Source organism: Somniosus microcephalus, chromosome 24, assembly GCF_052327205.1.
Source record: "Somniosus microcephalus isolate GS21.2 chromosome 24, FLI_Smic_1.0, whole genome shotgun sequence".
Taxonomy (NCBI): domain Eukaryota; kingdom Metazoa; phylum Chordata; class Chondrichthyes; order Squaliformes; family Somniosidae; genus Somniosus; species Somniosus microcephalus.
Window position 1 is genome coordinate 57,523,780 of NC_141010.1, and position 15,730 is coordinate 57,539,509.

A 15,730-nucleotide genomic window follows, 5' to 3' on the forward strand; every position below is an offset into this window, starting at 1 on the left:
ATCGGGATGTCCCAGGCGGCCATGCTACAGGCACCTTTCAGGTTATCGCAATCCTCCTGGTCTCCGGCAGTAGCCTGCTCCGAGGTGGTGGCCCCACAATCGGGATGTCCCAGGCGGCCATGCTACAGGCACCAGCTCTTCAACAGCTGGGTGGGACGCAGGCAGCATGAATGGACTCAGGGCTCGGGCACTGAGTTGAAGATATAGGAGATGTTTATGAGTGCAGCAAGTGAAGAGTTTTTCTTTCCCCTTTCCCAGGATTTCAGTGCCATCAAAAGAAATTGAGGTAATTTTGAAAATCTCCTTAGCAACGTCTACCTTATTGCACATGTTGAGTTTATCATTCATCTCAAACTAAGGCCAACACAGTCAGAGTGTGATGGTCGTTCTAGGGACCAAGAGCTCGCCCACCTCTGCTGCAGCTCACACTTTCACTTGGAGCCTGATCAGGGCCTGCTCCAGCTGTTCCTGCTCCAGCTGTTCCTGCTCCAGCTGTGTTCCTGCTCCAGCTGTTCCTGCTCCAGCTGTGTTCCTGCTCCAGCTGTTCCTGCTCCAGCTGTGTTCTGATCCAGCTGTGTTCCGATCCAGCTGTGTTCCTGATCCAGCTGTGTTCCAATCCAGCTGTGTTCCGATCCAGCTGTGTTCCGGCTCCAGCTGTGTTCCTGCTCCAGCTGTGTTCCGATCCAGCTGTGTTCCGATCCAGCTGTGTTCCTGCTCCAGCTGTTCCTGCTCCAGCTGTGTTCCGATCCAGCTGTGTTCCGATCCAGCTGTGTTCCGATCCAGCTGTGTTCCTGCTCCAGCTGTGTTCCAATCCAGCTGTGTTCCTGATCCAGCTGTGTTCCAATCCAGCTGTGTTCCGATCCAGCTGTGTTCCGATCCAGCTGTGTTCCTGATCCAGCTGTGTTCCGATCCAGCTGTGTTCCAATCCAGCTGTGTTCCGATCCAGCTGTGTTCTGATCCAGCTGTGTTCCGATCCAGCTGTGTTCCTGCTCCAGCTGTGTTCCAATCCAGCTGTGTTCCAATCCAGCTGTGTTCCTGCTCCAGCTGTGTTCCGATCCAGCTGTGTTCCAATCCAGCTGTGTTCCAATCCAGCTGTGTTCCAATCCAGCTGTGTTCCGATCCAGCTGTGTTCCGATCCAGCTGTGTTCCTGCTCCAGCTGTTCCTGCTCCAGCTGTGTTCCGATCCAGCTGTGTTCCGATCCAGCTGTGTTCCGATCCAGCTGTGTTCCTGTTCCAGCTGTGTTCCGATCCAGCTGTGTTCCTGTTCCAGCTGTGTTCCGATCCAGCTGTGTTCCGATCCAGCTGTGTTCCGATCCAGTTGGCTCCAGCTTAGTTTCCACATCACCACAACTCAACACTCCCATTAAATATGGAAGCCGGCCGAGGCCAATAAATTGTTTAAAATAAGCGCTTACGGTAAATTAACTTAATGGGAGTGGGAAATAAGATCTGTACACACATGCACACACACAATCGCACACATGACGTAAACACACACATCCACACCCTTGCTGAATTCCACTTAGTCTCCTTGTGGTTTGGAAGGTTCTGGACGAGCGGCCCATTTGTTTTCTGAGGATCTACCTGTTGGGTTGGGTTTTGTGCTCTTCACTTGTGTAAGTTGCAGGTCTCTTTAACTTTGAATTCAGCCCATCAGATTCATTCTCTTTGCCGGGCTCACCGAGGGCAGTGCCTCCGGTATCAATCGGGTGATGTTTATAAAACCTTGTCGTGGCGATGAAGATCAGTGAAATCAGCCCCATGAGCACGGTGAACAGGAAGAACTCCGTCGCCTGTTGACAGGAGAGAAAGAAAGTAAGACGCATTAGTGAAGCTTAAGAACCAGGGATCCATGCGTCTTGTACAGGGCACTGGGCAAATAGCCCCCCTTCTGTGCTGTGTTCTCTGATTGTACAACCGAGCACTTGGTGAATGCTAAAGTGAACTAGGAATAGTAAAAGTGATTTCCTTTTAGCTGGAGCCAAACCAAAGCTACAAGTTAAAAGGAGTCGTCAGCTAAAGGAAGTCTAGAGTGTATTTATCACATATACTAGTATATAAGACGACCCATATATTAGACACCACCTTCTCCCCACTTCACAGATAAAATCTAGGATTCACCCAGCAGTCAACACGTCGTGTCCCCTTGGAGCAGGACCTGTTTACAATTTACACCAACTGTCAGCATGACACACAAACACGGATTGGGAGACCGGGAGCTTGGAAAACCAAGGGTCAGGGAGAGGGGAGACCAGGGGTCAGGGAGAGGGGAGACCAGGGGTCAGGGAAAGGGGAGACCAGGGGTCAGGGAGACCAGGGGTCAGGGAGAAGGGAGGCCAGGGGTCAGGGAAAGGGGAGACCAGGGGTCAGAGAGAGGGGAGACCAGGGGTCAGAGCGAGGGGAGACCAGGGGTCAGGGAAAGGGGAGACCAGGGGTCAGAGAGAGGGGAGACCAGGGGTCAGGGAAAGGGGAGACCAGGGGTCAGGGAGAGGGGAGACCAGGGGTCAGAGAGAGGGGAGACCGGGGGTCAGGGAAAGGGGAGACCAGGGGTCAGGGAGATGGGAGTGGGAGGCCAGAGGTCAGGGAGAGGGGAGACCAGGGGTCAGAGAGAGGGGAGACCAGGGGTCAGAGAGAGGGGAGACCGGGGGTCAGAGAGAGGGGAGACCAGGGGTCAGGGAGAGGGGAGACCAGGGGTCAGGGAGAGGGGAGACCAGGGGTCAGAGAGAGGGGAGACCGGGGGTCAGAGAGAGGGGAGACCGGGGGTCAGACTGAGGGGTGACCAGGGGTCAGGGAGAGGGGAGACCAGGGGTCAGAGAGAGGGGAGACCAGGGGCCAGAGAGAGGGGAGGCCAGAGGTCAGGGAGAGGGGAGACCGGGGGTCAGAGAGAGGGGAGACCAGGGGTCAGGGAGAGGGGAGACCGGGGGTCAGGGAGAGGGGAGACCAGGGGTCAGAGAGAGGGGAGACCGGGGGTCAGGGAGAGGGGAGACCAGGGGTCAGAGAGAGGGGAGACCGGGGGTCAGGGAGAGGGGAGACCGGGGGTCAGGGAGAGGGGAGACCAGGGGTCAGGGAGAGGTGAGACCAGGGGTCAGGGAGAGGGGAGCCCGGGGGTCAGGGAGATGGGAGTGGGAGGCCAGAGGTCAGGGAGAGGGGAGACCAGGGGTCAGGGAGAGGGGAGACCAGGGGTCAGGGAGAGGGGAGACCAGGGGTCAGGGAGAGGGGAGACCAGGGGTCAGGGAGATGGGAGTGGGGGCCTGGGGTCAGAGAGAGGGGAGACCGGGGGTCAGGGAGATGGGAGTGGGAGGCCAGAGGTCAGGGAGAGGGGAGACCAGGGGTCAGGGAAAGGGGAGACCAGGGGTCAGGGAGAGGGGAGACCAGGGGTCAGGGAGACCAGGGGTCAGGGAGAGGGGAGTGGGGGCCTGGGGTCAGGGAGAGGGGAGACCAGGGGTCAGGGAGAGGGGAGACCAGGGGTCAGGGAGAGGGGAGACCAGGGGTCAGGGAGAGGGGAGTGGGGGCCTGGGGTCAGAGAGAGGGGAGACCGGGGGTCAGGGAGATGGGAGTGGGAGGCCAGAGGTCAGGGAGAGGGGAGACCAGGGGTCAGGGAAAGGGGAGACCAGGGGTCAGGGAGAGGGGAGACCAGGGGTCAGGGAGAGGGGAGACCAGGGGTCAGGGAGATGGGAGTGGGGGCCTGGGGTCAGGGAGAGGGGAGACCAGGGGTCAGGGAGGTGGGAGTGGGGGCCTGGGGTCAGGGAGAGGGGAGACCAGGGGTCAGGGAGAGGGGAGACCAGGGGTCAGGGAGAGGGGAATGGGGGCCTGGGGTCAGGGAGAGGGGAGACCAGGGGTCAGGGAGAGTGGAGTGGGGGCCTGGGGTAGGGGAGTGAGGAAGTGGGAGCTGCGATCTTGGAGGCAGGGGAGAACAGAAGCATGTGAAGACAAGATGAGTGTGCTCCTCAGAGTACAGTCCCCGCACCGCAACAACTGTGTATATAACACCTTCCCACCTTCAATACCCAAAAAAGTGACCTAATTTTCAATGGTACAAGTTAGTCATCCTGTAATTTTAAAATGTTACGTTACCTTCCTCACATATAACTCACGATGTTGTCAGGCTGTACAGAAGCACAGACTGACTGACCATGTGCAAACACTGCCCTGACTTACCCGTCAACACAAAATCTGAGCAAGAAGTTTTTTGTTCTTTGGAAACTATTCGACCGTCTCACATGAGGAAACCGCGTGTAAATAGCAAATTAACTTTAATATAGATAAGTGTGAGGTGGTGCATTTTGGTAGGAGAAATAAGGAGGCCATCTACTCCTTGGGAAATAAGAGTCTAAATGGGGTAGGGGAGCAGAGGGATCAGGGGTACAGATACACAAATCATTAAAAGTAGCGACAAGGTTAATAAGGCCATAAAACTCGCAAACAAAGCACTGGGGTTCATTTCTAGACTAGCATTGAAAAGCAGAGAAGTTATGTTCAACTTATATAGAACTTTGGTTAGACGACACTTGGAGCACTGTGCACAGTTCTGGTCTCCATATTACAAACAGGATATAGAGGCAGTGGAGAAGGTGCAATTAAGATTTATAAGGATGATACCAGAACGGAAAGGTTATACCTATCTGGAATGACTGAAAACTCTTTTCTCTAGAATAGAGAAGGCTGAGGGGTGACCTGATAGAGGGCTTTAAAATTATCAAGCAGTTCAATAGGGTGGACGTAGAGAAGATGTTTCCACTTGTGGCGGAGTCCAGGACTCGGGGCCATAAATATAAGACAGTCACTAATAAATCCAATAGGGAATTCAGGGGAAACATCTTCACCCAGAGAGTGGTGAGAAGGAGTGGTCGAGGCAAATAGCATCGATGCATTTAAGGGGAAGCTAGATAAGTACATGAGGGAGAAAGGAATAGAAGGATATGCTGATCGGGTTAGATAAAGAGAGGTGGGAGGAGGCTCGAGTGGAGCATGAACTCTGGCATAGACTTGTTGGGCTGAATGACCTGTTTCTTTGTAATTCCCCCATCGGGGCACACAGTAGTGTATTGTTCTTGGGAAGGTAGGTAGTGACAGTATGTGGGTTCCCCAGGCCCCGCTGCATACAAGGCCTCCCTTTTGTGTCTTACTTCAGGTTCCTGGAAGGAGTGGAAGAAGAAATAAGGCAGAAAGCGTACACAAAATGACAGTAATTATTGGGTAGAATTGACCATCCTTTGGTTCAGTCCATCCATCCGAGATTCTGGTGCCAGCAGTCTCTGAGGCTGACTGATAGGGAGCTGAATTCCCATTGCAACAATGTCCCAAGTCGCTTCACAGGAGCGTTATCAAAAAATAATTGGCACTGAGCCACAAGTGATGATATTAGGACAGGTGACTTGGTCAAAGAGATAAGGTTCTGAGGAGTGTCTTAAAGGAGGAGAGAGGTAGAGAGGTAGAGTCAGAGAGGTTTACGGAGGGAATTCCAAAGCTTAGAGCCTAGTGCTGAAGGCACGGCCGCCAACGGTGGAGTGATGAAAACTATGGATGCGCAAGAGGCCAGAATTGGAGGAGTGCAGCGATCTGGGAGGGTTGTAGGGCTGGAGGGGATTACAGAGGTAGGGAGAGACGAGACCATGGAGGTATTTGAACACAAGGATGAGAATTTTAAAAACAAGGCATTACCGGACCGGGAGCCAATGTAAATCAGCGAGCACAGGGGTGATGGGTGAATTAGGACACGGGGGGGCAGCAGAGTTTTGGATGAGCTCAAGTTTACGGAGGGTGGTAGGTGGGAAGCCGGCCTTGAGAGCAGTGGAATAGTCGCGTCTGGAGGTAACAAAAGCATGGATGGGGGTTTCAGCAGTAAATGGGCTGAGGCAGGAGCAATTCAGAACCAACACGTATGTGCAAATAAAACCCGACATCTCGTGTGGGATCAATAACCTCCTTCCTTACACCCTGAGCGATCTCACCAGTTGTCGCTAACTGCGTTCAATCGAACCTATTTCCAGAAAATGAATAGGACAGAAATGAAGCGGAGCTAAATACCAGCCAGAATTCAGGATGAAAGTATTCCCGACAGTGAGGACAAGGATGAATGTTTGGAGGTGCTGCTCCAAGTGCAGTGTCTTGCTGGCCCAGGAGTGCTGAGCAGAGGCTTGCGGGCGGAGGTCCACAAGTGGAGGTCCACAGGCGGAGGTCAACAGGCGGAGGTCCACAGGCGGAGGTCCACAGGCAGAAGTCCACAGGCGGAGGTCCACAGAGGGCCGGATTTGCAGCTCTCTCAAGTCTCTGCTCGCCATGTGCTTCAGAAGCAGCTGCCCTTTGTTCTGAGCGGCCTGTCTCAGGTTGGATTGGTATTCATTCCCCCCCACCCCCTGTCGTTGCATCGCAGGCGAGCCTGGGTCACGTACCTGATTAGTTATAATTGTACACTCCACGACCACCACAACTATGAGATTTCCCACGCCGACGGTAAGGAACCAAGCACCCATCACCACAGACCTCATGGAGGAGGGAGCCTGCAACATAAATTAACAAGTAACCTGTTACCAGTGAGAATCATCCCATTCATAAATGCAAGTCTTTTTCCTTTATTCAACAAAGCTCCGCCATTCAACCAGATCACGGCTTATCTGTACCTCAACTCCATTTACCCGCCTTAGCTCTTTGGGGTATAAATTCGGTTGCTTTGCGCCTCCCGCTAGCGCCCTAAGAGGGCGCTAACGGGGCGTAAAGCAACTAGCGCCCGGGCGCAGCACCGCCAACGCCTCCCGCAAAATTCAGCGGGAGCTTAGCGGCGGCGCTAACCTATAGCGTCCCGATGGCGCTGCACTGCCGGTGATGATGTCATCGGCGTGCGCCGCGCCTCAGCCGCGACCTTCGGGAGCGCCCCCTGACTTACCACTGGACGCTACATCCAACGGGGTCAGGGTGGCCTACCTGCGGCCGGGGAGGCGCTATTTAAAGGCGAGGTGCGGGGCGGCCAGCACCTGCCTGCGCTCCCGTCCCCGGCCTCCTTACCCGCGCCCCCCCCCCCCCCCCCCGGGAGTGCCGGCTTTCGCTCCAAGAGTCCGGCACTTCTCTTGAGTGCCGGGCTCTTTTGCCGGCACTCCCGATCCTCGGGGGCCCAGCTGGGCCCTGGGTCGCGCTGCGCAAGGCCCCTCCCCTTTAAGAAGGAGAGGAAGGCCTGCAATACCACGGCGCGACGTGCCGCAATGCGTGGCGCTGCGGCACGTAGCACCACGATATTCACTCACAGCGCCCCAAGAGGGATGCGGGGAGCCTCCAGTAGCACCCCGCTTCCCTCTGGGGGCGCAACCACTCAATTTCCGGTGTGGAGGCGCTAATTTTTCCAGGGCACAAAAAGTAGTGTCCCGGCAAAGTTAGTGCCCCATCAATTTTTAGCCCTATATCCCTTGATACCCTTACCCAACAAAAATCTATCGATTTCAGTCTTGAAAGCACCAATTGCCCCCCAGCATCCCCAGCCTCTCAGGGGAGAGTTCCAGATTCCTACTACCATTTGTGTGAAAAAATGTTTCCTGATTTCCCTACTAAACGGCCTAGCTCTAATTTTAAGATTGTGTCCCCCCGTTCTTGATTTTCTGTATCTACCCTATCGAATCCTTTTAACATTTTAAACACAAGTAGGGAAAAGGTCAAGAAGCCAACAACCCATTCTTATTTCTCCCTCATTCATATCCCCCAGAATCACATCTAACTTTCCCTTGACCCTTTTTACGCTGCCCACTGCAATGGCGTTTTGTAGATCGCTATGAGACATCGAACAGTAGATCAATTCCAACCTACAGCAGGTAATTATTATGCTGGTGTTTCGATTGACCACAATAACTTGGCATTATAAATAATGAGGGATCAATTTAACTGTACATTGGGGACAAAGGGGGAAAGATTTGGTTGCTTTGTTAGCGCCTTAAGAGAGGTGTGAAGCGCCTGATTTAGCGCTCCAATCACCTCCAGGGGCGATAGAAGCCAAGTTTGCAGTCGGACGTGATAATTAGCGCCGGGCGCTAAACTTTGCGCCCGGCTGATAATGGCGCCCCAAACGGGGCGATACTGAATTTCTCCCCCAAAAGGGGATCACAGACCCATGCACTAATGTCAATTCTATCCTCCAACCAGAATCTTAGCATTGGATACATTGGATACCTACCCCTTCCAAATGAGAACATTAAACTTCAATCTCAATTATCCCCCAGCTCCCAGTGACGGCAAGGGCAGTAGGTCAGTTTGATTCCTCCACAGTGCGGCAATATAATACCCCACCACCCTGGTTGTGTATCAACGTACAGGACTAACCATCCTATCAGCTGGTCTAAAGAGGGTTACGGCCATGTTCACATCGGGGCTGTCAGACTGTTGATCAGCCTACGACTCCTTCCGCTGCTTCACAATATTCTTCAAGGGAAGAGTGTGAAGATAGGACAGTGATATCCAGCCTATGTTACCCTCTTGGTCCTGTCAAAAAAGAGTTATTTTCTTGCCCTGCAATCACTGAGGAAAAAAGCAGTGTGCATGGAAGAGGGGCGGGGGGTGCTCAGGAGTGTTTGGCTAGTTGCCAATGGTACAAGGTTTGCAATCTATTACACACTTGCTGATTGTGAATGTCACTGCTCACATTTCCCTGTGGATATTGACTGCTGTAAATGGAAAGTGCCCGGTCTCTCCTCAGTATAGTAAGAAAGGACTTCAATCATGAAGGATTAAACGGACTGAAAAAGGCTTTCAAAGTTTCAGAACCAGGTGCGGCACTCAACCTCAAACAGGCCAGGCCCTGCACCACACATCCCAGCGAGACGCTGTACTAATGTCCTAAATAAGGGAACATCTATAGTTTTTTTTTAATGAATTACAACTTATCACTGCTCCAAACCTACTCCCTATTTTCTCTCCAATTCCCCAAAAATTCCACAAGTACCGTGACAGGACTGCTCAAATAAAGCAGGGAACATTCTCTTTATCCCAGAAATGGAGCTATAATCAGTCTTTGAGAAAATAAACCTTCTCATTAGACAACAGACAGACATGCCTTGGAAAGTTCCTTTGAAAAAAAATGTTTTCCAAATCTTCACTTTAGCAGCTTATTGGATATAACTTATTTGAGGACCAGCACTAAATAAACACACCTGCGAACTATGACAGGCAGAAACCATCTGCTCATTTTAAAACCTTTTCTTGCCTGAAGTTTGAACAGTGGAGGGAAGTCTGATTGATTGGGTCTGCCAGGCTTCAGTTCAGGCCTCCAACCAATCTGGTTCTGACAGCATCAGGCCCCGTCCTACAACTGATCCGATTGATTGACACTGACAACAGTCCCATCACAGTGAAAAAAGTGGATTTTTCTTGTGCAATGAGCTGACACATGGGCTGAAACGCTGCCACGTTTAAAATGCTGATGGAGGCAGGGGTTACGGAACCAAAGCGGGTAAATGGAGTTAAGATTCAGATCGGCCATGATCTAACTGAATGGCGGAACAGGCTCGAGTGGCTGAATGGCCTCCTCCTGTTCCTACATCTGCGGAGAAATCCCTGAGGTTCCAGGTCCTTCACTGCAATCGAAGAACTTTCAACACAAAGTTATAATACAGGGGAGATACTCAAAGAAAAGGCCTCTGTTGAGCTCAGTTCTTGGTTTATTTACTTGCTAATGGGTGACATGAGTTGACCTATGTAAGCAAAATCAGAGCATGTAGCATCTTTGTAAATGAAACCCTTTGATCTTGTCATTACCTGAGTGTAAGCCAGGTGTAGTCCAGTCACTGAAAACAGTATCTCAGACATTGAGATTACCAGGTACTGAGGAATCTGCCATAGCACTGAGACAGTCTTTGGCCAATTATCAATGTTCAACTGCATAGTGACCTGGCAAAGAGAAAGATCATCACTCACTCATAGAACACAAGAACATAAAAATTAGTGGGAACACGAAAAAGCCATCAGCACCGACAAACCCATCCCTTTTTTGGTTGATTTCAACCCATCTATCCACCTCCTCTCCATAGTTCTCAATCGCTTTTCCCACCAGAAATACATTCAGGGTCTCCTGAACCCTCAGCGACATCATCTGCAGGCATAGGGACAGTTTTCACACATACACTGATGACACCCAGCTCTATCTCGCCACCACTTCCCTCGACTCCTTCATACTGTCAGACTGTCTGTCTGACATCAAGACCTGGGTCAGTCACAACTTTTTCTAGAAAAAAGGCTGAGAGGTGACCTGATAAAGGTCTTTGAAATTATGAGAGGGTTTGACGGGGTAAACATACAGAAGATGTTTCCACTTGTGGGGGAGGCCAAAACTAGGGACCATAAATATAAGATAGTCACTAATAAATCTGGTAAGGAATTCTGGAGAAACTTCTTTACTCAGAGAATGGTGAGAATGTGGAACTCGCTACCACAGGGAGTGGCTGAGGCGACTGGCGTAGATGCATTTAAGGGAAAGCTGGATAAACACACGAGGGAGAAAGGAATATATGGATTTGCTGATAGGGTGAGATGAAGCAGGGTGGGAGGAGGCGCGAGTGGCGCATAAATACTGGCATAGACAGGTTGGGCCGAATGGCCTGTTTCTGTGCTGTAAATACTGTGGGCCAACATTTGCAATCAGAGGCTTCGCGGACGCCTCCGGCCTGCAAAATGTCCCGGGAGGAGTGGCGGCTTGCGCTCCTGGGCCTGCGCGAGCAGAGCCCCGCGTATCCCGGGGCGCAGGCGGTTCGTAGGCGCCCCGGGATCACGTGGGCCGGCCCAACCAATAAAAGAAGAGAATCCCCATTCATACTTTTGACAGGTCCGTATGTGCAGAACTGACAAAAGTATGAATGGGGATCACTTAAAAAATACACCAACACATGAAATACATTTTTAAAAAACATTACATATGTAAAATGAATTAAAATGCCATTTAATTAAATATTTTAAACAAAAATTAAATTTTTTCCCCCAAAAATTTAATGTTTTTACAGGGGTAAAAATAAACTTACCTTTTTGAAGAATATTTTTAATTTATAAATGAGTGGCAGCACGGTGGCATAGTGGTTAGCACTGTTGCCTCACAGCGCCAGGGACCCGGGTTCGAATCCGGCCTCGGGTGACTGTCTGTGTGGAGTTTGCACATTCTCCCCGTGTTTGCGTGGGTTTCCTCCGGGTGCTCCGGTTTCCTCCCACAGTCCAAAGATGTGCAGGTTAGGTTGATTGGCTATGATAAATTGACCCTTAGTGTTAGGGGGGATTAAATACGTGGGGTTACTGGGATAGGGTGGGATATGTGTTGGTGTAGGGGTTACGGGGATCAGGTGGGATATGTGTCGGTGCAGGCTCGATGGGCCGAAATGGCCTCTATCTGCACTGTGGGGTTTCTGTGATTCTGTGAGTGATAACATTTTATTTTTCTATTTTTTTAAACTCTTATGCTGGTAAAAGCAGGCGTAGGAATTTGACAGGCTTTCAACGGGCGGAAGTTGTGCAAATAGCGCAACTCTCCCCCCGCAGAGGCCCATCTCCCACGGATCACAGATCGCAAGTGCTGGGTTTCAGCGCATGCGCTTCACATGCCTAAACCCGGCCCTTGCGTGGCCCCTATGGGCGCATGTGCACCTCGTACGCACCCGTAGGGGTCGCAAAATACGGCCCTATGTATTTCTATGCAACTTCTTCCATCTCATTACTGGGGAGGCCAAAGCCATCATTTTCACTACAAACTCTGCTCCCTTGCCACTGACTCCATCTCGCTCCACCCACACAGGCTGCTCAACAAGATGTCCCGTTCGACCTTGATTCGAGCTTTAAATCGCACTTGTTGACCATGAGGACCTTCAAAGTCATTTTTTTTCGCCAATTTTAAAACCTGGTTTTTTTTGGGTGAGGGGAGTGTTTTTTCAGTTTCTATTTTTAGCATCAAAAACCTGGGAGAAAATCCTGGCGGAGGGATGGAGCTCCAAAGAAAATCCAGATATGTTTGAAGATCAGTTTTTATTTGGAAAAAGCAAGTCAACAAACAAGAGACTAACGGAAAGGCAGAGTTAAGCTAAATGCAAAGGCCGTTCATTTCTAGACCTCTGCCAGTGCCATTTATACATGTGATAGCAGCCCTACTGATTTCCCGCTCCCTACCCTCACCCCTGCGGTCAAACATTGCCGTCTCCAATCACTGCCCAGCCCTCACCTGCTTGGCACAGTTCTTAACTGAGATGGCACCTTCATCCCCCCACTCAGTGACCCAGCCCTGACCACCATCCCCACACTCAAAATACGATTCTTTCACTTCTTGTTGACGATCGACAGTCTCGGGTTTCACACAAATGCAAGAGAAACACAGGAAAATAAATCAGATTTATGCACGATTGCGCCTGCAGACGAGTCGTCCAGGTTTTGTTTTGTATGTTATTATCCAAGAGCCGAAAATACCACTTGATCCAATGAATTCCATACTTTTTAAGAGATAATTCCGTGTCTGCACCTTGTAATTCAGATGCTGAGCTTTTGTTATCGCCTCATCTCCTGTGTGTAGCGGAGTTCAGTAACACTTCGCCCCACCTGCAGTTATTTTGGCCATGGTCTAATGATTAAGGAGAAGAATACTTAATCAACATTCAAAGGTGCCATGACTGGGGGTGTTGGATGAGACAGTGGGTTAGACACTTGTCCTTTTACCTAGATACAAATCCAGCCCAAACTGTTGCCATGAAAGTTAGTGAAATGAGTTTAGGAAGACTAAATCTGCTTTCTAGTGAGCTCTCAGTTCAAATAGAGTCATAGAGTCATAGAGTAATACAGCACGGATAGAGGCCCTTCGGCCCATCGTGTCTGCGCCGGCCATCAAGCCCTGCCTAATCTAATCCCATATTCCAGCATTTGGCCCGTAGCCTTGTATGCTATGGCATTTCAAGTGCACATCCGAATGCTTCTTAAATGTTGTGAGGGTTTCTGCCTCCACAACCCTTTCAGGCAGTGAGTTCCAGACTCCAACCACCCTCTGGGTGAAAAAGTTCTTTCTCAAATCCCCTCTAAACCTCCCGCCCTTTACCTTGAATCTATGCCCCCTAGTTATTGACCCCTCTACTAAGGGAAAAAGCTCCTCAGCATCCATCCTATCTATGCCCCTCATAATTTTGTACACCTCAATCATGTCCCCCCTCAGCCTCCTCTGCTCCAAGGAAAACAAACCCAATCTGCCCAGTCTCTCTTCATAGCCGAAGCGCTCCAGCCCTGGTAACATCCTGGTGAACCTCCTCTGCACCCTCTCTAACGCGATCACATCCTTCCTGTAGTGTGGCGACCAGAACTGCACACAGTATTCCAGCTGTGGCCTAACCAGTGTTTTATACAGCTCCATCATAACCTCCTTGCTCTTATATTCAATGCCTCGGCTAATGAAGGCAAGTATCCCATATGCCTTTTTTACCACCTTATCCACCTGTTCCGCCGCCTTCAGGGATCTGTGTACTTGCACACCCAGATCCCTCTGACCGTCCGTCTTGCCTAGGGTCTTTCCATTCATTGTGTATTCCTTTGCCTTGTTAGTCCCCCCAAAGTGCATCACCTCGCACTTTTCCGGGTTAAATTCCATTTGCCACTGTTCCGCCCATCTGACCAACCCATCTATATCGTCCTGCAGACTGAGGCTACCCTCCTCGCTATTTACCACCCTACCAATTTTTGTATCATCCACGAACTTACTGATCATACCCTTTACATTCATATCCAAGTCATTAATGTAGACCACAAACAGCAAGGGACCCAGCACCGATCCCTGTGGTACCCCACTGGCCACAGGCTTCCAGTCACAAAAACAACCTTCGACCATCACCCTCTGCCTTCTGCCACTAAGCCAGTTTTGTATCCAATGTGCCAAGGCACCCTGGATTCCATGGGCTCTTACCTTCTTGACCAGTCTCCTGTGCGGGACTTTATCAAAGGCCTTACTGAAATCCATGTATACCACATCCACTGCGTTACCCTCATCCACACACCTAGTCACCCCCTCAAAAAATTCAATCAAATTAGTCAGACATGATCTTCCCTTGACAAAGCCATGTTGACTATCCCTGATTAATCCTTGCCTCTCCAAGTGGAGACAAATTTTGTCCCTCAGGATTTTTTCCAATAATTTTCCTACCACTGATGTTAGGCTCACTGGCCTGTAGTTCCCCGGTTTTTCCCTACTACCCTTCTTGAATAATGGTACTACATTAACGGTTCTCCAGTCCTCTGGCACATCCCCTGTGGCCAGAGAGGTCCTGAATATATGTGTTAGAGCCCCCGCAATCTCCTCCTTTGCCTCACACAGCAGCCTGGGATACATTTCATCCGGGCCTGGGGATTTATCCATTTTTAGGCCAGCTAAAACCGCCAATACCTCCTCCCTCTCGATGTTAATATGTTCGAGCATATCACAGTCCCCCCGCCCTATTTCTATGTCTACACCGTCCTTCTCCATAGTGAAAACAGATGCAAAAAATTCATTTAGAACCCCTCCTACATCTTCCGGCTCCACACACAGATTGCCACTTTTGTCCCTAATGGGCCCTATTTTTTCCCTAGTTATCCTCTTACCCTTAATATACTTATAAAACATCTTCGGATTTTCCTTTATTTTGCTCGCCAGTGTTATTTCATGGCCCCTCCTTGATCTCCTAATTTCTTTTTTAAGTATCCCCCTGCACTTTTTGTACTCCTCTAGGGCTTCCTCCGTCTTTAGCCTTTTGTACCTACCAAAAGCCCTCCTTTTTTTCCTAATCCATTCTCGTATATCCCCTGACATCCAAGGTTCCCTGTGGTTTTTGGAACCACCCTTGACCTTTACGGGAACATGTTGCCATTGTATGATCTCAATCTCCCTTCTGAAAGCCTCCCATTGCTCCGATGCGGATTTTCCTACAAGTAGCTGATCCCAGTCCATTTTGGCCAGATCCTGCCTTATCCTATTAAAATCGGCCTTCCCCCAATTTAGAACCTTTATTTCCGGCCCATCCCTGTCCTTTTCCATGACCACCTTAAATCTTACCATATTATGGTCACTATCACCAAAGTGCTCACCTACTAGCACTTTTTCCACTTGGCCGGCCACATTCCCTAGAATTAGGTCCAGTACCGCCCCCTCTCTTGTAGGACTTTCTACATGCTGGCTCTACCTGGACCGTAACATTCTCGTGTAGAAAGTGGGAAGCTATCTTCGGAGGCTGGAAATGAAGATGTTATTGGGCCAAAGTAAAGGGAGCAGCATACGGGTACGGTGGTTATGTTACAATAGCAAAACCCTGCAGATGCTGGAAAGCTGAAATAACAACAGAAAGTGCTGGAAACACTCAGCAGGTCAGGCGGCATCGAGGAGAGAGAAACAGAGAAAGGGTTGAGGACCCTTCATCAGAACTGGAAAAGGTTAGGTGTAATGATCAATAACATGTCATTCTAGAGTGGTACACTAGATGGAGCCGTAGAGCTGTATAGAGTTGTATGTGTTTAAGACTACACTACCCACGATGCACTAGGCTACCCAGAAGGCAGTAGTCAAGATGGCTGCCTGCACACAGAGGTACACATGCTGAATCTCTACAGATGCTGTACCTAGAGAACATGTACTGAATAAATGACTAGCTAGAAGCTAGCTGTTCATAATAAGAATGTCTAGTTATTAATGAACATAACAGTTAGGGAAGAGAGATTTTTAAGCAGGGGCAGGGAGGAGGGGAGGAAAGAACAAAGGGAAGGTGGTAATGTTACTGGA

The 15,730-nt window shown here is 50.3% G+C and overlaps 1 protein-coding gene across 1 annotated transcript in view; it reads right to left on the reverse strand.

The window, feature by feature from the left end:
- Positions 1–1,570: 1,570 nt before the first annotated feature.
- Positions 1,571–15,730, reverse strand: part of LOC147101490 (solute carrier family 15 member 1-like) — a 171,476-nt gene continuing 157,316 nt past the window's right edge. The window contains exons 18-20 of the mRNA XM_085966025.1: positions 9,733–9,864; positions 6,393–6,500; positions 1,571–1,793 (exon numbers count right to left, since the gene is read on the reverse strand). Coding sequence (XP_085822151.1) covers positions 1,581–1,793; positions 6,393–6,500; positions 9,733–9,864 — 453 coding nt within the window. The 3' untranslated portion in view covers positions 1,571–1,580. The remainder of the gene's footprint in view (positions 1,794–6,392; positions 6,501–9,732; positions 9,865–15,730) is intronic.